Genomic DNA, 24,138 nt, shown 5'->3' with positions numbered 1-24,138 from the left:
TTTCTCTCTCTCTACTTCTCTTTTATAATCTTCTTTCTCTTTTCCTTCTTCCTTCTTTCTCTAACTCATTTGCCCTCCCCCCCCCTCCTTCTACTTTGTAACCATTCTACAGTAGTATATGTGCATGTGTAATAATATACACATGTATAAGTTGTGTGCTCGGCTACCACTTGCTTCATCGTTTTGCGTGACGTGTCACGTTCGTGCACGCACACGGGCGTTGCCACGATCACGTCTTGTATTCACCAAACACTTAATACCTTCCATGTTCTCCTCTTTGTTAAATCTATGTACCTACAGCTACACGTATGGGCTACGTATATATTAATATACTATGAACTTTCCCTCTATCCTTTGAACTTCATTTTCAACTTAAATTTGAATTTTCTAGTCAAATTCCTTTCCTTCCTTCCTTCCTTACTTATAAATTATCTTCCATTCTAAAATAGCAGAAAAAAATATCTTAGCCAATGAAAGTTTGAAATCAAGAAAAAATTGAAAGAAACTTTGTCTATGTCTATTTGTATGATTTTGATTAATATTAAGAAGAAGAAGAAGAAGAAGAAGAAAAAGGACAAAAAGTAGGTAAAAAGAAAATAAGGAATAGTAGCATTGATTGGATACATACAGGATATTAATTTAACAGCTTTTCTTTATCATCTTTAATCATCCTTAGACAAATATAGATCAAATTATGATCATGCTTGATTCATTGATCTTTCAAAAAAATATTCTCTTTATAAATCTAATAGCCAGAAAATTAGTTACTACTACTACTCTGGTGGTATCGTTTATACCAGACGCAACCACCTGTCGCAGCCATCACACTCTAACACCCACGCTTGCGCATTGTCTACTCTAAAAATTACAATTTCAAATAAATTATATTATTAATATTTATAATTATATAATTATACTTCAATAAATATATACAAGTGACTTGTTAAATATATTTCATTATTCATATATAAACTGTTAAAATAATATTAATATATATTTTGATCTTATTGCATATTAATAAATTCCATGAATAACTTCATTCTATTGATGTAGGTGCCTAGAAAAATATTAATAGAATTGTTATTTAATAAGATTACGCGCTAATAAAGGAAAACATTAATTTATATTTTAGAATCGGATAACAACCTGTTGTACCAAAGATGTAGATATATTATTTATCGCAGCAATGTAGCTTGAATTTGTTTCTTCTTTCTTTAATGTTTTCAAATAATCTTTTCTTGCATTTAAAACTTCTTCTATTTGTTTCTTATGCCTTATGGCAAGTTCAAGTGCCCTGAAATATAAAATAAAATAACTACATGTTATTAATTAAAATGCACGTTGTAGTACCTGTTCCAATTATAAACTTTGATGTTTAATGTAATGGCTTCTTCAATTAATCCATTTTGTAAAAGTATACCTTCCGCTGCTAACAAATCACCAGATAATAATGTCATTTCTGCATATCTTTCTGTCATTTTGGGCAAATTCTAAAATATACAAACTTTAATTAATATTACTTACAATTAATTTGATTTGATTGTACAATAATATTACTGCTATTTATAATAATCACTTTAATATATCGAACATAATGAACTTTATCGTATCTTCTAATGGCTGCATATGCTTCTTCTGCAACGTTCAACTCTTTATTATCTGTTGCCATAATAGCCATGCATGTCCACAATATCTCATTCTAAGAAAAATACAAACTTTCTTAGATAACATCATAAAAGTAACAGTCATAAACAGAACTGAAAGAATCAACATAAAAGGTATAATGTACTTGAGCAATCCGACAAAGCGAAAGAGATTCTTTCCATTTTTTATGTAATATGAGCTGATGCAAGCTTGTAAAAAAAGTGTAAAACTGGGATGAAACTAAAGCACCATCTCCGCGTCTTATATTGACCATACCATTGTAAGCGCTGATAATAGTTGGTTGTTTTCCAAATTCACTACACAGTTAATAGAAATTTATAAGTTTAAGTATTTCACATTGATCAATGAAATGTATTTTAAACCTAAGTTTATATATTAAACCTGCTCTCTTTATCGATTCTAGTTCGTCGTATAATCTTACGATCGCTATAATGTACACAATTAGGACATAACCATACGGATAAAGTGGCATCCAACATAGCTGCTAATACATTTGCGTCAATAGCCCACGTCATATTTTGTGCCATACCAGCTAAAAACATGAAAAACATACATTGAAATTGACCTACCTTTTCATTTGTCTTAAATAATATCAATGTATAGTTTAAGAATTTCTATAAATACCTATTTTACAAGCTCGTCTGTAACCAGTTGCTCTTATAGAAATTAAATATAAATCTTTAGTTATATCAATGAGGGCTAATTGTCGATCGCTAGAACTTCCAATATGATTTAATGCCAATTGAGTAATATTCTGAGGATGAGTATGCGACTGACTTTCAACAATTGGCTTGTTATATGATATTTCTAAAACGTGTAGTACTAAAAAATTAATTTTTTTTTTTATTATAGATAAAGAGATATGAACACGAACATATATGTAGAAATTATTAATTTTAAATATTGACATATTTTTTATTTACATTTCTCATTCTTCTGATCTCTGATAACAAGAGTATCGACACACAGGGATATGCAGGGTGGATAAAGAGGTTCCTGCGTCATACCCTTCCATTTAGGTACACCTAATAAGCGTCCTTGATAATTGTACAACGTTATAGAATTCCATTCCATTAATAAAAAGTGTCTAAAAAAAGTGTCTTAAATATTTGTATCGTGTCATTATTTTAATAATAATTTAGTATACAATATTTCATTTCTACTTACTTGTTTGCAAGAACAACTGCCGACACAGAACTACTTTTCAAATCAAATATTGCAGGAGTATTCCAATTTGTGACAGAGTAAATGTGACATTGAACCGGTGTGATTACAATTAAATGATCAAAACCAAATGCCAATTGAACTACACGATCTGATATTTCTATCATTTCGTGAATTTCATTACCGACTTCTCGAATTTCTAATACTTCCTTTTTAATTAAAGTAGCTTCATAATTATTCCATTCGAGTCTTCTGTAATATTATGTAATATATTCATCAATTAAAAATATCACTATAACCAAAATGTGGATATAATAAAATAATTGTAGATAAAGAACTTACTTGCCTATAATATGGCCAGTTAAAATATTGCTTCCACAAGTCATAGCCACCTGAGTGCCATCGCTAGACCATGCTATACTGTATACACTCCCAGCATTTATTCTTTCTAAGGAATGAGACCACTGCATAAACAGAATCAACAAGAGAATATAATACGACGAATATATTTTATTTATTTATTTATTTATTTATTTATTTATTTATTCATACGAAAAATACAATTTTCTCTACTTACTCCTGTTTTATCACAAAGTTTAATCATATTATAAGATCCAATAGCAAAATAATCGCCTGAACTGCACCAATTAACTGCTGTAATGGGATAATCACTGGGACTACTACTATAAATTTGATTACCATTAGAATCCCAAACTTTATATCGACAATCTTCTCCACCAGAAATAATGAATCCATGACTATGATTCCAACAAACAGTCAAGACAAGACCTTCATGAGCATACCACTGATAATACAATAAGCAAATGTTATTTTTAGAGAAGAAAATATGATAAATTCAATTATTATTAAATATATATAATAGGGGTAAATATAAAAAAGATGTGTAACCTTATAGGGTTTTGAATTTGAATTGAGTGATTGGAAAAATAAATGTCCTCCTTGCGAATACAATATTTTAGAACAATCCGGACTCCAGTCCGATGTTAAAATAGATGAATTACCTCTGATTATTACAGAACGAAGCATACCACTGCGTGACCAAACTTTTATTAAGCCATCCTCTCCGGCTGAAATTATCATTTTATATGAATATATATGTATGTATATGTATTTATATTGTTCATAATAGCTTTTATTTTAGCGTATAAGTTGTCTTATTACCTGTAAGTAATACGGAACCATCCGTACTCCATTTGCCAATAGTTGCAGCTCCCTTATGAGCTTCAATACTTTTTTCAATACGACCATTTTTACTAACTAAATGAAATCTTCCTGCGATAATAAAATATGTATATATATATATATATATATTAACATCGTATAATATTAATTGTAATGTTTTAAAAATTGAAATACGTACCATCAGCTGTAGTAATTAAAAGTACATCTAATGATTGCTTTTTACTGGCTGTTACCAAATGATTAGGACGTGGATGCCATTGCATTGAAGTAGGAAAAAAGTCTGATGGAAACTCTGTAATAACTGTTGAATGTGCATTTCCACTTTCTAAATACCAACATATTAATAAATGATCCTCTCCGCAAGAAAATATTTCCTCTGCTGAACTCCAAGCTACACATGTTACTAAATTTTTGTGACCACTACTACTTTGCACAGATATTTTAAATCTCATTGTACATGTGTCAATATGTCCCAATAATGATACTCAATTTATAATATAATAATAATTCATATTATTCTAAGCATACGATGTTTGATATGAAATATAATAAATATAAAGAAAATGTACAAGTTTTGTGATAATAAATGTAAAGTCAAGTAAATGTGATTTATTTTCCTTCTTGTTACCATAGTGATGATAATAATAATTATAAATCGCAATAAATACTTATCGTATAATATATATATTTGTATGCGAACGTATACACACAATACGTATTAGAAGAATTTCTAATATTTCAATATTTTTTCAATCCTTTCAAATTGATCGAAATAATCGAATAAATTATTTCAAATTTAAGTAAACATTCTAAACAATATTGCTTTTTCTTATTCTTTCTAATTTATCCAATAATCTGCCTTTAACAGCTAATCAATAAATTTTTTTAAAATACATATACAAGAGATTTGAAATCAATGAAATTTAATCGATTTTTCCTAAATCCAAAACCTTTCTATACATATGTATATATATTATATATATATATATATATATATATAATATGTATATATATATATATATATCTTTAACGACATTTCTATCGAACCAGCGAAAATACAAAAACGATAGTAAGGTCGCGCAAACGCAGTTGAAGAAAACAAATGAAAATATATTTGATAATTTCAAAGAACAATTTCCATTGTAACTTTTCTAATTAAATTAATATGAAATAAAGTAGAAACAAATTAGGATGTATCTTATATGAAAATTAATGAAAAGAGTTAAACTATAATAAAAAAAAAAAAAAAGGAGCGAATAATTAAAAGCGTAATACGTAAATATCGTCCGGTCGAATTGTCCGATTTAAAATGCGCAAGTCGTTAGAAGAGCGCGGTGATTGGTCGAAAATAATCTCGATGACAATCGTTTGACAAATATTTCGGAGCGTTCGGGAAACATATTCTCTTACAATACGTACGCGTAATTATCGTGTAAATTAGCCAATAAAATAATAGTAAAAGAGTTAAAAGATAGTACGTTGATATATGAGATACATAGAAATTCGGCATTAGGTTTTGGGAAGGAGAGAGAGTGAGAGAGACAGACTTAAGAAGCAAGTACTGGATGCCTTTTTTAACGCGAGCATGTGAACGGATCTCGAGAGCCGAGACTTTTCAACGCGGAGCATCCTCCTAAGAATATACATAGATAAAAGTTATCTCGAGAAAGAGTACATTCGAGGAAGAGTAATATTATATTGTAGATGGTGGTTGGATATATTAAAGCTGTAGACACGTGGGTCATTCGATATAACGCGAGTGGGCTGCCGTCTCTCTCTCTTGATCGCGGCGTACGTTGTTTTTATCCCGTAAAATATATCGCGGTTTCAGTGATATTTTAAGTGGCGACTTTAGTGGCGATTTCAGTGGCGATTTCAGTGGCGATTTTGATCAGGCCCGTATTTCCTAGGTCCTACCTAGGTCCTATCTAGGGCTTAAATAGGTCCTGTCTAACTCTTTCCTACCTCCTACTTACCTCCTGCCTACTCCCCTTACCCTGCCTTCTCTCTCTCCCTCTTTCTCTCTCTTTCTCTTACTCTCTTACCGCGAATGTGGACAATCTACGACGATTTATCGTACTGCTGCTGCTATTGCTATTGCTATTGCTATTGCTATTGCTATTGTTGCTGTTATTACCAACTACAACCCTTACTAGAGTTACTATCAACGACGACAGTTACTACCGCTGTTGCTGCTGCTAGTGCTACTACTATTGCTGCTGCTGCTACTGCTGCTGCTGTTTTTTCTCTTCCTCCTATTCCTTATGCTTCTACCGTCGTCGTCGTCGTCGTCGTCGTCGTCGTCGTCGTCGTGATCGTCGTGATCGTCGTGATCGTCACCGTCATCGCGAAGTTTGCAAATTTTAATACATATATCAATTTAAAAGGATTTAAAAACCATTTTTAAGTAAAAGAAATATATTCACGGAGGGAATCAATTGGTGTGTGGTCTTTATCGAAAGGCCCTAAAACAGGGTTTCTCTTACAAAGAGAACACTGATACATCCTGATTGTCACTTGATAGCATCCGAGGCGCCAAACTTGTCCGCATCGGCGCTTTCTCCAGACCAAGTAGTATCAATGTTGTCTGGCAATGGTGTGTAAGGAGAACGTGGTATCATGGTTTGCGAATCTGTCCAGGTAAATTTTACCTTATTATTTGCTCGTGAAGCTATCCAAGCTTCGATTTCTTCTTTCTCTATCTATTTATCTTTTCATTTTTTCATTTTTCCAACTATCTATCTATCTATCTATCTATCTTTCTCTTGCTCTTGCCATTTCTCTCCTCCTCCTCCTCCTCCCCTTACCCCCCCCCCCCTAGCCCCTAACCTTCTCTTTATTCGCTTGCTCTCTCTCCCCCTTCTTCCCTCTCCTTTTTTCTTCCTTCTCCCAACGCGTCCTCCTATGTTGCGTTGACTGACGTTTCACGATTTATACTTTTATATATGTACACATCTTTTTTATTTCTTATGTTAACCCTCTAATTCATTATTTTCATATCATAATTAAAAAGGAACATTTCTCTTCGCATCCATCATTTATCTTGCATTTTATATCATTCAAAATGGGAAAGCTATCATAGTTTTTTTCTATTACTTTTCCCTTTTTCACCACCCCCACCGCCCCTCCTCTCTATTATTCGAATTTTTCTTATTTTTTTTTTTTTTTAGCTTCTCAAGATCGACAAGATTTTTCTAATGCTTTTATTTGTTCGCTTTTAGATATATTTTGTTTCTTTTTATTTCGAAATTGTTAACGTTAACGTTAACGTTAACGTTAACGTTAACGTAACGTTACATTTCCTTGGCTTTTAATTTACGAACTGTTATGGAGGAAGAAAGGGAAAAATAGTTTATATATACATGCACGTATAATAAATACGTTTGATAATAATAGATGTTATTCACATTTTTTTAATGAGATAATCGTCCTAGACCAAAATAACGATAATAATAATGATTCATTTCTTGTATATCTCACGATACATCGAATATATCTCATATATTTTCATTATTTTATTAAATAAATACACACATATACACACACAAAGCAGAGATATATATATATAAATATATATAATATTAGAGCGTGATTGCGCGCGCGTGCGCATTCTTTTCGCGCACGTACAAATACATTTGAAAATATATATATTTACTATTTCCTCTTTCATATCATATTTATGATACTTTTTATTTTCATGGCTGCTGCACTTGTGCTTTGAAAACTTGTGATGATAGTTAATGGCAACCTGTTATGCAAGAAAAATGTATTCTTTTTTTCTTTTTTTTTTTTGAGTTCTTTTTAAGACTTAATATTCATGCTTTTTAATTATTCTATTCCTTCATAAAAGTAGAAATTTTTCTTTGATTAGGTTAACCAACTAATTTACTTTAATCTTGTAAACAATTATCAAGTTAATATATATTAGATATGTGTATTACTGTACATAATACTTCATAACTTTTGCAATAATAATTATGTTATTTATATATCTCTACAAATTTGTTACACACACGCGCGCACACACACACACGCATACACATATTAGTTTTAGTATTGTCAATAAGATCTTTAAATGCTCTATAGTATGTCAATTGTTGAATTTAACACATATGTTTATGTCTGTGCAGTTATAAACGTATAGATGTCATGTGCACGTTGCTAAATATGTGCTTGCCATTTGAAGTACGATACCTTGGCACATGTGTCGAGGATATTGGAAAGCGAGAATACAATGATCTACGTGATAGTGAGCATCGTGCAAACAACGTCACAGATCTCACGGAACTGACAAGCCTTGATGTCATGGAAAAGCGCGCAAGAAGAAAACTTGCTCTCTATGTGGCACTGTTGCATTCTTGCAATTATGCATGTGCAGTGATCTTATACAAGAACCTGTCCAACTTAGATAATCAAGAGATTTCTAATATTATCAATGGGGCCGCTAATACATCGGATGATCAACCTCTGGAAGAATTACTCTTACTTTATACAATGGCGTTAAATCATCCAGCCTTTACATATGAACAGAAGAGTGTCATTGGTAACATTTTCATGAAACTTCAAGAAGAGGAAACACGGTTTAATCTTTCTAAGCCTGTCACTTCTGGCAAACCTGTACAGGTAATATAGAGTAGAATATACAATGCTTATTTTATATAATTGTCTAATAATTTACAATCCGTTTTGTAATTGTACATAATAAACAATTCCTTCCAAGATTTCTATTGCATATTATTGTAAAGATTTATTTACTTACAGAGCTGTACGCCGTGCATTAACACGAATGATAGATTAGTGGATCCTGAAGTGCAAAATAGTTGCTTGATGCCGCCACCACAAATGCAAACTTATCATGGTACGTTAGTTTACAGAAAAATACATTTACAATATTACTAATATCAATAATATCAATAATATCAATATTAATATATTTCTTTGTATTTTATTTACAGGAGACATGTCAATGAGAAATAATCCAATGATGAGCGGAATACCGCCTGGTCTTTCTATGCCTCCACCTGGCTTATGTTTACCTACACCTGAACAAATGTCGATAGGTTCTGGTGGCACGACGCAATATCTTCATCTTGGTTTTCCGTCAGTTAATCATTTACCACCGTGGGCAGGTCAGGTTGTAATGGGAAATCAACTGATGTATCATACCGGTGACATGTTGGCTTATCCACCTTCCCCTTTAGTCAGTCGTCAGTCTTCACCATCCCAATCTCGATCTCCTAGTCGTAGTAATTCTCCAATGAGTAGAAGAAATAATGCAATGCCTCGTACATCTTCGCAAGTCACTCAGTCAACTTCTAATACTTTAACATCGACGAGTACCTGCAATAGTCAGATGAGTATCTCTAGTTCCAATGCCAGTTCCTCCTTCCCTTTATTTTCTTCACTTGGCACCTCCAGAAGTCTTCCAGCACAATCACCGTTACTTCCATCGAGATCTCTTCCTTTACCTATTACTAGCACTACGACTTTCTCTAGACATAACAGCATAGACAACAATCCTTGCACGTTAATCTCAGCAACACAATCAAAGCAACCACCACCACCACCTCCTCCACGATTAAGGTCTTCAACATCTGGAGATACTTTAAGGGAGGCATTAGGCAAAGAAATAGCAAACCTTCCAAAAATAGGAAACCTACAGGATATTTCTCTTGATCAGGTAAGCTCAAGTATTCATTTATATTTACCTAACATTTGACATCATTATATATGTATATAAATATATAAATAAATATAAAAATATGTGTGTTGTAGATGCGAAGAATGAGTGACGAAGATTTAAGAGAAATTGGATTAACTCCTAATGCTGTAGGACAATTGAGGAGTATAATTAAAAGTCAAACTACTAATGGATTGAATCAAATTACTGCGGATAAGAAACTAGATAATACTAATAATTCTGGAAATACGATGGGAGATTCTATGGAAAATGAGGTTAGTAGTAAATTAATGTTTTATAAACTACAATAATATACACAGTACTATATTATATTATATGTTGAGAAAACTTCTAATAAATAAAAATAATCATTTGGATTATAGGGTATGCCAGGGGTTGATATGATCAATGATGGTGGAAATCAAGGTCCCAAATCGATGTTGATGCAGGAACAACAACATCCAGCAATGCATCACCATCACAATCATGCTGCTACTCATAATTTAAGACGTTACCCTGCTATGCCACCATTGGATCCTACGCAGATTCAAATGTATCCTGCCCCAGCTCCAGTTTACACAGCTCAAAATGCACCATGTTATGCCTGCCTCACTGTACCCGTTGCTGGTGTACAAAATCGATATTCAAGGTAATATCTCAGTAAACTATTGTTGAATATTATTCAATTTACATTTCAATTATTAAGAAAAAAAGGTAAACATATATTTTTCATTTTGCATTATTTCAGATGCAACGCTCAACACGTTTATTGTTTAGCTCAGCTGCAAGCTTTAAGATTGGACCATGATAGCAGCCGACATTGCTCGCAGAGCAGTAGTTCTGACAGTTCCGGTAGTAGATCGCCACCTGAAACACCTCCAGCAGCTCCATGGGTTGGAGGAAATGAGAGTAATACGGTACCGGTAACAGATCATCTTGGTTCTGTTCCTATGCATTCTACAGGTGGTACATCTCACCCAACACCTCAACAGCAACAGCAACAACAACAACAACAACAACAGCAGCAACAACAACAACAACAACAACAACAACAACAATCGATGCAACCGCCGGAAAGACAACGCAGTAGAAAGAATCAGGCACATATGATGCGTCATAAAAATCAAATGGTGAACGGTGGGGGACCTCCAAGTTTACCTCATTGCGTTTCCTTTCCTACACCACCTCCTCATTCACAAGTCACGTATCTACCCCATGGGCACTTTTCTACATTGAGGCCAAGTAGTGGTATCTACTCTAACTACTCGCATGGTCCTTATGCAAGGCCAGCTTACCCAAGCACATACCAGCCAAATGGCGAAATGATGTATCAGTTTCCTGGACATCCAGCTTCAGGAGGAACGCCGCCACCACCACCCAATGCTGCAGGAACACCTGCTCCGTATATGCCACCTACGCCCGTTGTCACTTACGCACCAGCTGCTGTTCAACCTCCTAAAGTATCCTGCTATAATTGTGGGAGCAGTAATCATATCGCGATAGATTGTAAAGATCAGACTATGGAGGACCTTACGAAGAAAGGTATAGTTGCATTTCTTTTACTTCTATTTCATTGATATTACGAGTAATTTATCATTTTATTATCAATTTGTTATGTTTCAGCTCAATATCGGTTAGATTATACGATAATGAAACAGCCTGGGGATTGTTCGAATTCTGACAAGTGATCCCCTGCCGCGGACCATTATCCTGCTATCTTTCATTGTCATCGTTATCATCATCATCAATTATACCATAGCGAATATCGGAGGCGTTATTATTATCATCATTGCCATTATTACAACGATCCTGCTTTTACGAGGCAGATTAAGGATCGATTAAATGACGACTGCTACAACTCTCCGTGCAAGTTTTCAGTGATTTTTCTAGACATCCTCTGTATCAAAGCCGATGAATTTTTAACTGAGGACATTTCGCGATTCACGGTACCAGGTATACTCTTTACAAGTTCTTATTTATGATAGTGATTATTCTTAAAGAAAAAGAAAACAAAAGAAAAACAAACAAAATAAAAAAAAAAACAAACAAACAAATGTGCGATTGTAAAATATACACAAAGCATGTACAAAAGGAAAGAAAAAGAAAAAAAAAGAAGTATAATGCAAAAATGCCATATTCTTATCTGTGTTGTTAATAGGATACGTTTTCAGATGTTTTGTGTTAGGTATTGAGTCGAGTATTTCCAACCGTACCTATCAGCTACTTACCCTTAACTTACCTATCTCTCCTCCCTTTTTCTCTCGTGATTAGTAATAAGAGATATACACAATGAAAATCATTCAAAAATAGCGTTGTGCTCTGATTAGATAAAATAATCGTGTTTGACTCTATATTCGTACTTTTACTTCTACTACCCTGAATCTACTATTACTATTACTACTATATCAACACATTAAAATTATTCTTATCATTATTATTATTATTATTATTATTATTATTATTATTATTATTATTATTATTGTATTTTTCATTTTAATTATCTGTCTTATCGCTCTATAACGTCAGAATAATTTTATGTAAATATATATTTTCACAATTCTTACGTGTAAATATTACATGAGAAAGTGAAGCGAAAAAGTTGAAAAAGAAGGAGAGAAAGGAAGCGAGAACGAGAGGATAAGTGTGTAAAAGAAACCATAAGTGTTCGATCGTCTAGCTGCTGTTGCGCTCCTGTGTATAAAAGTAGGGACATATATATATATATATTGCTTCACTCTCTACTTGTTTATTAACTTCTAGATAGATAGAAAGATAGATACATAGCTAGGTAGGTAACGGTAACTCTTTCATCCTAATTATATAGTCATATAATCACATGTGCAACTTAAGTAATTTTATACGACTTTTATTGATCGATCATGTTTTGTAAATTAAATGCAGTGTAGTTATACACACACACACACACACACACACATACAACCACACACGCACACACACAGAGAATACGTGCGCGCAAGCGCATATATATATACACCTAAATAATATATATCTATATATATATTTAGGTTTTCATAGTCAATAAATATTAGAATAAATAAAAATATGCATATATATATATATATATATATATATATATATATATGCATATTTTTATATATATATACATATATATATATATATAGAGATATAAAAATATAGATATGTAGTAGTATTAGATATGAGTGGAATGGCAATATGTGTTATAACTGTGTTGTTAATAAGTTACTATTTGCATTTAAACAAACTCAATCTTTTACACTGACTATCATTGTCATAAGCCTCTTCGTCGTCACTATCGTTATTATTAATAAATGCCAATTATAGCCGTGGTTTGCACAATTAGGCGAAGAATAAATATCGCTAAGCTTTATTTTTTTCTTTTTATAGAATATCTTTAAGTTTTCTTTGCTGTTTTAAAATAATTTCAAATACGTTATGACAATTCGCGTGTTAAAGAATAAATTTGAAAGAGGAAGAATGTTTTAAGTATATTTAGAAGGATTAACAATGGCATATGGTATTACAAGATTTTAAGCATTTATCTTTTTTTCTTGTTTAGTATAACATTTGCCTAGATTTCCATCTAAATCTAAACATTTGGTTGTTTTATTTTGTAATTATTATTTATTTTTCATTCTTGGTGTTTCGAACCTTGGCAGCTAGTCAGACTATGTGAAAAGAGTTTGCCAATTCTTGGAGATTAGACTTTATTGTGTACTTTTTATTGATAAATTTGATATATGTTATGCTTACTGGTAGAAGAGATAACAAAATAGATAACTATTGTTTTTGATTTTTGGATATAATTTTTTTCTTGTTTTTTTTTTGTAAAGGTTTATTATATACCTTCCACTTTTGTTTTTTTTTTCATTTATTCATAAAAAATGATTTTGATAGAAGACTAAGTGATAAGATTACGCAGAAAAAATGTAAATGTAAAGCTCCATCAATTGTAATATTTACAATATGGAAAATACGATCGATGTGTTATGATCTGTTTAGTTTTATTTTCTTTTTTTAATTCCTTGTATTTGAATAATGAATATAATTTCATAAATTTCCGCTTTAATAGTATATTACATACCTAGGGCAGTAAAGTAAGAAATGTCTTTCTTATTTATTGCCCATGGTGTGTATACTTTTTTTCTGCTCGACGTAGGCGGAAAGCGGCAACTTCGTTTTGCTCAGCAGGCGGAAAGTTGACATTTTCCGCACGGAGTGGTGAAAATAAAATTAAACTGATTAAATAATACATTATGACATACTAATTCATTGTAAAACATTATAATGATTCGTTCAATTTCATTGACTTTATTCTGCTGCTATATATGGACATATATATGATATAAAAGACTATAATATCTATAATATAATATCATATGATCATGACACAGTCGTACTTTTTCTAAAAACTATTAAAATTACAATCGATGAGTGTTATTATCTCTATTAATTAATTGTTATTCATTGTAAATTTTTGTTTTTGTTTTACAAACGATTTTACGATAAGATCAAAAACTCGAAGGACATTTAAACGAAATGTATCATTTTGATGAACATTTATTTTTTCATAATATGAACATCATTTTATCAAGATAAGAAAAATAAGAAAATATTCTTTTATATATTTCTTCGGTTCAAGTTGTCTACAAGCATAAATACATGCTATTCATATTTATGTTAATAATATTTATATTAATTATAAAGAGTAATAGACGAAAATGTTATACATTTGTAAAATTCATATTTTCCAAACTAATATGAAATAATTAAACGAATAAACACAAATATACGCAAACACACACACACACACAGACAGACAGACAGAATCAGGAGAACAGCAGAGATGAGTTTCGTTTTTATTTCCTTGTCGACCATTTCTGTAGCACATATAATTATTTAAAAAAAAAAAAAAAAAAAAAAAAAAAAAGAAAAAAAGGAAAGAAAAGATGATACATAGGGCTCTCATTCCGAACAATTTATATATCTAATTGTACCGTACTATAAATTTAACAATGATTGACTAAATAACAGAAGAGCTATATATGTGGATTTGGTAATTTGACGGCAGTTTATCTACTAATTAACATATAAATTATTTTCATATTGATTAATAATATTTCTGATAAAGCAATAATAATTAATAGAAACGCAATGGTCTTTATTGCTGTTTATTAAGAACATTAAAATATCTAAGACCTAGTCAGATTATTACAACTTTTAATAAGAATTATTCATTATTATAATAATGATGATGATAATAATAATAGTAATAGTAATGATATCATGACGATATTTTAATAATTACGATATATATGTTTACTATTAGTTATTTGTGTATAAAATTACATTAAATTAAAATAAAATATGTTAAAAATACATACTTATTCTTAATGATTAAACAATATTTCTTAACTATAATGCCTAATGCATTTTTATAGCTCTTATTATAAGTATAAAAATACTTAATAATAAACAGCAATAAGGGTGGTGTGTACGTTCATGGTTTTTGCCGTTCATGGAAAAACGGTTGTAAGTGAAATAAGTCAAATTCAAATCGATAGAAAGAAAGGGAAGAATTGTTGTTAATTATTCAAATTATAACTTTTTGTTCCTCCTATGACTCGTATAATATAAGATATACTTAATTTTTTAACTTTGCAATATGGCTTCATTGTATTTTTCTTGAAAATTTCCATGAATGGTTTTAACTTTACACAAAACAAGAGATATAACTTTTTATATTAACGAATTCTTTTTAATTAGATAAATGTCAATAAATGTTCATAGGACACACAACAAACATGTACATGGAGACACATATATATATATATATATCATGAGAAAATAAGGAGAACAAGAGAAAAGTATGGGATCATACAATCATCATCAATTTTGTCGTTGGTCGAGTTTGTACAAATTGTTTAAGAAAAAAAAAAACAAAAACAAAAAGAAAATATTAATAACAGTATTACATCTAAAAAGAAATGAAATTTAATGAAAATCATATCATCTACACCTGTAGAGAGAAAGAGATAGAGAAACGAAAGGAAGCTAAAGGGTGGTAATATAACTAAATGACATAGTAAATATTATTATTATTATTATCATCATCATTTTTGGGAAGAAAAAAGACAAAATTAAATGATAAACTGAATGATAGCCAAAATGATAACAATGAAATATATGCGTCTCTATAAATAGAATTGTAATATTTTGTCCAAAATTTCTGTTCGCTTGTTAATCATATAAAAGAATAAAATAATAGACGTAGTTAAAAAAGAGAGAGAGAGAGAGAGAGAAAGAAACTTATATTTAAGATTGAAATATTTACAAAAAATATGAAATGATGAAAAAATGCGTTGCCTTGTTGATTACTTTTACATCGTTTCTATCTTTTCTGACATAATTTTCTTGTGCTGTTGATATTTTGAATGAATAATTAAGTGACAAAATATACACATACGTATATACAGCATTCACACAGCATTCACACAGCATTCACACAGCATTCACACAGCATTCATACAGCATACATACATACAAGGGTGCTATTCTTAACTTCAACGACAAATTTAAGAAGAACAAATTTTCTTGTCCCAACGATCGTTTTTCTTATCGTACATACATATACTCTCTAATCGTTATCTTATTCTACATACAAGTAATATATGTACATGTATATGTCTTACACATCCGTATACGCACGCATGCACACGCACGTACACATACAGATAAATTACATAGATACATACTTATATACAAATAATTTACATTTATCATTTTTATTAAAAAAAAAAAAAAAAAAAAAAAAAAATAGCAACGTGAAAGATATTATTAATTAGAAAAAGAAAAAAAAGAGTTAACTGTACTTTTTCCAATATAACTATTATTAATAATGACAAATTAACGATGCAAGTTTAAATTGGAGCAATATATGTATATGTTTAATATAATATTATATGAGCTACTCATTGGCTATCTCGATTAACTTGACTAAACAAAAAGTCAAGAAAATTCACAAAGTAATATTGTTTTATCATTTATTATTGAAGAATCATAGAAATGGTTTTTATTTAATAATGTTAAGTTTAATTATTAAGGAAATTGATTTTTTTTTTTTTTAAATATAAAAAGTGGTGTTAATTGATTTAGCCTGTAAACGGCTTGATACACATACACATCGAAAGCACCCGCTGAATATAATTTCTTAAATTTATTTCACATACATATATACACGCAGGAGTGTAATTAAGCAGTAGGGGAAAAAAGTCATTTATACAGAGAACATTTAATTCGAGCAAACTTACACTACATACATTTGTGCAATATATATCTACAGATACACATCAAATTCATGCGACCATTATTTCTCGATGTTGTTATCGTCGGCATGGTGACTTAACGTAATTATCAAAATTACCAATGTATAAAGATGATAAAAAAAAGAGAGAGAAAGAAGAACAAATACATACATTATTGCTCTCTCTTTCTCTCTCTATATATATAAATATATATATATATATATATATCTATTTATACATATGTATCGATATGTCGAGAATAAAGTAACGCGAAAGGAAAAAAATGCAAAAATATTGTTTATGTTTGAACGATCATACAAAATTGACGTTTTACGAAGACAATATGTGTTTAAGAATAAACAAAATTTAACAGAAAAAAAGAAAGAAGCAAATAAGAGGAAATTTCAGATTTGCTCTTGTCTAAAACAGGTGGTTGAAAGGAATGTTGTTTTTAGGAGAGAAAAATCGGTAGTGGCTCGGAAATGTGTGCTGCGCAGTATATTCAATAAAATTATTCAAATAATAATAATAATAATAATAATAATAATCTTATTAATAATAATAATTTAATTAATTAACTGTGAGAAAAAGAGAGAAAGAGAGATATAGTACGTGTGATATTGATGTAAAATAAAGATAAAAAAGAATAAAAAATACAAAAAATACAAAAAAAAAAGAAATAAAAGATGAAGTACTGCAACGAATTGCAAGGACTGATTAAAAAAAAAAGAGCTGTAACAAATGGGCACTTAAGCTGCGCGATATATATATAGAAACACACAGCAGACAGACACACAACACACAGCATGCATATATATATATATATATATATATATATATATATATATATATATGTCAGATTTTGTGCGTTTAGTTCTTTAAGAAATCATCGCGCGTGTGTGTGTGTGTGTGTGTGCATGATGAAAATTAGAAATCAAAGAGACAAATTTTCCCTGTGTGTTGCGAAGATGACATTTCTCGTGCAACTACTTGTCATGTGTACATAGAAATATATATACATATATATTACGACATAGACATTACGAATGGATGATATACATGGATATAAATATGGAAAGAGAGAGTAAGCGAGGGAGAAAAAAAGAAAAAAGTAAATAAAAATATGCGAAAGGGGAGACGATAATAATTTGGAAAGGTGTTTGTATGTGTGAATCGTGAGAATGATTAAATGTGAGTTTTAAACAAATCATAAACGCGTGCACGTGTGAGTATATGCTTATGTGCGAAAGGAAAATGGAAAATGAAAAAAAGGGGAGGGGGCGGGGCAGAAAAGTATACATATAAATATGTGATGTATGAGTGTGTGTATGTTTGTGTGTGTGTGTGTGTTTGTGTGTATGTGTGTGATACATATATGTATATGTATATTATATATCATATATATGGTATATATATGCATGAAAATATTGAGATATATTTGTAAATTCTGTTATTTGAATGCATTATAAATATTTTAACCTCCTGTAATGAAATATTTAATAAAAAACGTTACCAACCAAATGTCATACTTTTTATAGATGATAGATTTTTAATAATAAAAGTAGTATTGCGAAGAAAAAATGTTAATAGGGTAAAAATGTTGTTCTGATAATGAGATAGATATTTGGATTATTAGTAGAGACTTTTGCTATATTGTCTTTTATTTCGTGTAAACATGTAATAAAAATTTGTTATCTTATTCCTCTCTCTCAAAGTGCCTGATAATTTAATTTTTTTGCTAACGTAAGAACATATAAGGTCATCATAAACTCTGTGCGAATATAAAATGTTGTTGTTTTTTTTTCCTTTTTTATAAAAGTATTCAAATGTTATATTTCATAAGTTTCTTTAATAATAAAAATAAATGATAAATTACGTAAGTTGAGTTCAACTAGAAATACAATAAAATAGAATAACGAAGGAAGTAGATTTGATTATAGCCACTACTAAGAAGACGTGCATTTGAACAAAAAAAATACTAAAATGAAATAAATGAAAATTGACTATTGGATAAAAAGTAAACTAGAAGGAACGATTAACTAAAAGAAGAAGAAGAAGAAGAAGTAGACAAAAATGTATATTATAGAATCGAAATTCAAATTGATTACGTCTAATATGTTTTTCATTTGAAGAATGATAATGAAGCTTTTATTTGAAGATGATTAAATGACGATGATCATCTAAGTCGTCTAAGAATCTTCTAAAAGGAGGCGTCGTTTTTGATGAACGACGAGAATAGGAGTGGGGTTGCTCGATCGAAACGACGTGCATCTGAACAGGGGTTGAAAGAAGCAGGGGGTGCAAAGGGGTAGAAGGAGGAAAGCAAGAAAGAGAAAGAAAGCAAGCAATAAATGTATGGGTAAAATTAATAGGGGATGGGAAAGGAAAAGGGAAAGGGAATAAAATGAAGTAAAATAAAATGAAATAAAATGAAATAAAATAAAATAAAATAATAATAAAATAAAGTAAAAATCTAAACAATAGTTAAAATGTAAATAATAAAGGAGGAAAAAGAGAGATTCCCCTGAATCGTTGAGCGTCTGCGCATGTAGGATTAGGGAAGGGGACGGATGCCTTGAAAAGCTCCGAGGCAACTCCGTACCGAACCGCTCAATATTCATCCCTTGGTAGCCGGACGAGGAGAACGGTACTACTTCTTCATCGTCATCATCTTTTTCTTCTGCTTCGACCCTATTCGAATCGACCGTTCCTCCCTTGACGTTCTCTTGGAGGAACTCTGGACAGCAAATATTCATCTTTTCATTGAACGAAATGGAAGGGAAAAAGTCGAACAGTATTACAGTCCACCTCCAAAGCTTGGTAAATGGGAAGGCTTCAGGCTCTTTTTGTATAATTCGGAAACAGGACAATTTCTTGGACGTACTGGTGCAAGTTGGGGTAAGTTTTGTTTTCTTATCGGAATACCTTCGAGTGTTCCTTCAATTAATACTGATAATATGAACAAATCTCTTTCTATCTCGGTCCTCTTCACCATTTTGGAAAAACGCTTGTGTTATGTAATAGCTCCCTTCTTCCTCCCATCTTCCTTCCATCTTCCTCCCATCTTACAACTTAATGTTTTAACTTAAAACACGACGATTTCTGACGAATAATTTCATATATTTCTTATATTATAATTCTTGTTATATTTTGTTATAATAGTTATTGACATCAAATCAATCATTCTTTTTCTCGCTTTGTTGGTTTTTTTCTTTCTCTTGAACACTTGCGAGGTAAAAGCAAATATTAAATTATTGTACTTATCAAAATGTTCTATTATCATATCCTGTTCAGATAACGTCACTTTTATTGTTTTATTGTACCACTATAATGGTATTATTTCTCTGAAACATTACGTAAAAAATGCATTTTATTTCATTAACAGATACAGATCCATAATAGTTAGGGCGCGGTAACTCTCTCTCTCTCTCTCTCTCTCTCTCTCTCTCTCTCTCTCTCGGTTACCCCTAGTGCCCCATTTTATTGGTTGCGGCTTTACCTACGACAAAAATGAACGAACCGAACGAGAATCGATCCTCTTCCGCTTCTTCTTCTTCTTCTTCCTCTTCCTCTTCTTTTCAAATATATACATGCATTACAATGATAAAAGAGAAAATAAAGAGAATGAAAATAAATGTATGAAATATTTCTAAATTTAAATGTTCCAAGACAAGGACGAATTTAAAAATAATTCATTATTAATTAATATATAGGTCAATTGAAAAGCGACCTGCCCCTTATAGACCTCTAACGAGCAACGTCATTTTATATCGTTATTATCGACGCTTAATTATAATTATTATTATAGCGTTAGATGCCTCTGTCAACTTTTTATCTTTCGAATTGTGATTAAACGTCATTTGTTAATGCACGTTCAAGGATTTTTACATTGAAATTTTTCGTCACGTTTACTGTCACATATCGAACGTTTAACTGAACAGCAAATTTTTTAACGAAATTTTGTATGTCCATTTATTGTTGACTGTTGTATTCGTCGATAATTCGTTCTTATCCTAGGTCGTTACGTAATAGTACTAGCGTAATATTACCTTCTATAACAAACTGTCATAATGAAGCAATCGATTCTAAGCAATTGTTCTCTAATACGGTATACGTCTATTCTCATCGTTTCTGATTTTTCATCGGAATATACAATATTTTCGTCGAATCGAAAGAGCACAATATTTATCGTGCTTCTTCGATTAGATTCTGATTCTGTTTTTCATCAAGTTCGAATAACAATTATTTAAACTATTTCTAAATATAATCATTTGGTTTTTCAAAATGAAAAAAAAAAAGAAAAAGAAATGATGCATTCTAAATAACAGATGCAACAAATGCATCTATTAATCTATTCATATAGAATGAAGATTTATCTTTTGCATGAAAATAAAAAATATAAAAAATAAAAAAAGAGAAATTTAGTTGGGACGTTAACGATTGAATTTCGCGGCTTTTCAAGATATCGATTAACTTTGTGCAGAAGCACGGCGCCGTCGCAGACCTAGAAAAGTCACCGGTGCGTTCCTAAAGTGGGTCATTGGTACTGTGTTTATATTCTTTAAGCTTCGTCTTATTAGATCAAAAACCATCCGATTTTATTTTCGGAGAATTTCTACAGAATGTGTACTCATATTCATTATTATTTATAAGATAATATTGTTTTACAATATGTTTGCAAAATTTCGATAAATCATACAGATCATACAGAATATTAAGAGAACAGTAAAGTGCTATCTATGATTGTACAAAAGAAAAACTTTTAATTTATATTCTTATTATTACAAATATATGTTTCGATTACGAAGACATATATAATTATATGGGATCCACTTAAGGAACAAATAAAATCAATAAAAAAAACTTTATAAAAGCATGAAGTAATGTTATATTAGTTTCTATCTGTTGCGTGTTCAAAATAACAACTTCGAACATTTCTAAATTCGAAATTTCTAAATATCGTCAAATTTGATGATATAATTTCTAATGTCTTTGCTAATAGACATTTTTTCGATTGCTTTAGTTCTTCTTTAAATGGGTTCCACAGATTTAGGGATTTAGGTATATCGTATCGATCTTATATACATATATAATCAATTTGACTAACTTTTGGATGAAATTCATTTGATCATGCGTCTCATATGCGATTGAATAATACATCATTGGATATAGAAAATGTTTCGAGTGGAATATCGAAGACGTACGCGATTCTTATTGTCAGAACAGAAATGCGTAGCATATATTGTGCTTACACAATACTAATTCAGGTCAATTACTTGTCAGATAATAATTGCCTTTGTATTTCTCTATTCGATCTTTCTCTCTGACCATGACATCTATGATGATATGATAAATGATCGACTTAGAGAGTGTCAAGTCTGATGAAACAAATATGTATCCATATAACGAACAAAAAAAAAAAAAAAAAACAAACAAACAAATTGCAACGTTTGATTTGATAGGATGTCTTTGTCATGAAATGCGTGTACGATATTTTTCTTCGAAATTAATGATAAAAATAAAGGATAATTTAGTGTAACATTTCTAACATTTCAGCCAAGATCCTTCTATTCTACGTCCTATTTTACGCCGTTCTATGTGGTTTCTTCGTCGCCATGTTGGCCGTCTTCTACCAGACGTTAGATCCAGAAGCACCAAAATGGCAACTGAACAGTTCATTGATTGGTACCAATCCAGGATTAGGTTTCAGACCGATGCCACCTGAAAGTAACGTCGAAAGTACTCTAATCTGGTACAAAGCTAGTGACGAAGGTAATTTTCTTCATTGGACCAAAGAATTGGATGCATTTTTGCAAGGTAAGTTATTACTAACTACCATTTTAGAGTAGTATACTACTATTGGTCTGATGATCTTGTTGTGACGAAAAAGATGGTTCTGTGTATGTGCTATAGAATACCAAAAAGATGGAGCGTCTGGAACTGACGCTGAACAAAGAATTCATTGCGATTATGGTAAACCCGTGCCACCTGGTAAAGTTTGTGACGTTGATATGACCCACTGGGGACAATGTACGAAAGAGAGGAAATATGGGTTCAACAAATCGGCTCCTTGCATTTTTCTCAAGTTGAATAAGGTTTGAAGAAAAATTCTTTAAACGAGAATTATCTGATTTGAAAATACATTTTGGAAATAAAAGAAAGAAAAGAAAGAAAAGAAAGAAAAGAAAAAAAAACATTTTATTCTTCGACACAATGAGATGATAAAAATGTATATCTCTTTTGTAGATCTTTGGATGGATGCCAAATTTCTATAATGACACTAAAAACCTCCCACCTGGTATGCCAACTGATCTTCGAGATCATATCAAGAAGGAAGAAAGTGCTCAAAGTCAAAGACTAGACACTGTTTGGGTATCCTGTGCCGGAGAAAATCCAGCTGATATTGAAAATATGGGTGCTATTCAATATATACCACGTCGTGGATTTCCTGGATATTATTTCCCATTTACAAATACACCGGGTTATCTAAGCCCTCTCGTTGCTGTTTTCTTTGAAAAGCCTAAATGTAAGTCGAAATAATGTTAATTTTTTTCTATTTAACATACAGCTGAAAATATATCTTACTTTCCAAATGTTTCAATTGTCGTTAATTTTGTAGATGGTGTATTAATCAACATCGAGTGCAAGGCCTGGGCGCACAACATAATACACGATAGATATGAAAGGCGTGGTTCCGTACATTTTGAATTAATGGTGGATTAAACGTCTATTGGTTATGGCCTCTAAGAAGACTATTACCAACAGCGTCCAATAGTGAGAGAGCGAGAGAGAGAGAGAGAGAGAGAGAGAGAGAGAGAGAGAGAGTGAAAGAGAGAGAGAGAGAGAAAAAAGAGAAAAAAAGGGAGAGTGATAAAGTGAGAGAGAAAGCAAATAGGATAAGTGTTTACTTTTAAAAATCAATTTCATCGGCCCGTTTTACAATACTGACAATGAACGCGCATCCTTTTCCTATTTATATTGTTTTAGATGTTCTAAACGAGCCTCCCTACCTACCACCGTCCACAAAACTAACTAACACTCCTGTTGTTTCTTCTCGTTACACTGTCATTGTGCCTGCCATTTGTTGTTGTTATCTCTCACCGCCTAGTTCCTTATCACCGC

The 24,138-nt window shown here is 31.2% G+C and overlaps 3 protein-coding genes across 5 annotated transcripts; 2 read left to right on the top strand and 1 right to left on the bottom strand.

The window, feature by feature from the left end:
* Window positions 1-882: 882 nt before the first annotated feature.
* Window positions 883-4,827, bottom strand: Oseg5 (intraflagellar transport protein Oseg5). 3 transcript variants are annotated; one of them, XM_015333671.2, is made up of 14 exons: window positions 4,211-4,810; window positions 4,012-4,122; window positions 3,739-3,917; window positions 3,407-3,634; window positions 3,172-3,293; window positions 2,833-3,081; window positions 2,589-2,752; window positions 2,290-2,487; window positions 2,047-2,197; window positions 1,790-1,961; window positions 1,577-1,699; window positions 1,351-1,490; window positions 1,147-1,294; window positions 883-1,057 (listed from the first exon to the last, which is right to left on the bottom strand). In XM_015333671.2, exons 1-14 carry the CDS (start codon window positions 4,482-4,484, stop codon window positions 1,037-1,039), a joined length of 2,280 nt encoding a protein of 759 aa, XP_015189157.1. In that variant the 5' UTR covers window positions 4,485-4,810; the 3' UTR covers window positions 883-1,036. The 3 variants fall into 3 exon arrangements, 2 of the variants coding, with proteins under 2 accessions (XP_015189157.1, XP_015189159.1); XR_016178666.1 differs by lacking the exon at window positions 883-1,057 and having other exon boundaries at window positions 1,156-1,294; window positions 1,351-1,504; window positions 4,211-4,823; XM_015333673.2 differs by lacking the exons at window positions 883-1,057; window positions 1,147-1,294; window positions 1,351-1,490 and having other exon boundaries at window positions 1,575-1,715; window positions 4,211-4,827.
* Window positions 4,828-5,580: 753 nt separating this feature from the next.
* LOC107073167 (uncharacterized) lies at window positions 5,581-19,849 on the top strand. Its single transcript, XM_089178729.1, has 9 exons — window positions 5,581-6,473; window positions 6,557-6,672; window positions 8,163-8,655; window positions 8,794-8,890; window positions 8,988-9,712; window positions 9,808-9,987; window positions 10,096-10,361; window positions 10,461-11,254; window positions 11,336-19,849. Exons 2-9 carry the CDS (start codon window positions 6,626-6,628, stop codon window positions 11,398-11,400), a joined length of 2,667 nt encoding a protein of 888 aa, XP_089034855.1. The 5' UTR covers window positions 5,581-6,473; window positions 6,557-6,625; the 3' UTR covers window positions 11,401-19,849.
* Window positions 19,779-23,850, top strand: LOC107073159 (sodium/potassium-transporting ATPase subunit beta-2). The gene is made up of 5 exons (XM_015333664.2): window positions 19,779-19,914; window positions 22,573-22,833; window positions 22,930-23,111; window positions 23,263-23,542; window positions 23,636-23,850. Exons 2-5 carry the CDS (start codon window positions 22,632-22,634, stop codon window positions 23,737-23,739), a joined length of 768 nt encoding a protein of 255 aa, XP_015189150.2. The 5' UTR covers window positions 19,779-19,914; window positions 22,573-22,631; the 3' UTR covers window positions 23,740-23,850.
* Window positions 23,851-24,138: the final 288 nt, after the last annotated feature.

The sequence above is a fragment of the Polistes dominula genome, unplaced genomic scaffold (genome assembly GCF_049000335.1).
Source record: "Polistes dominula isolate Pdom_NZ unplaced genomic scaffold, Pdom_raw_medaka contig_18, whole genome shotgun sequence".
Taxonomy (NCBI): domain Eukaryota; kingdom Metazoa; phylum Arthropoda; class Insecta; order Hymenoptera; family Vespidae; genus Polistes; species Polistes dominula.
The sequence above is the reverse complement of the archived record's forward strand: the minus strand, read 5'-3'. Positions and strand labels throughout refer to the sequence as shown.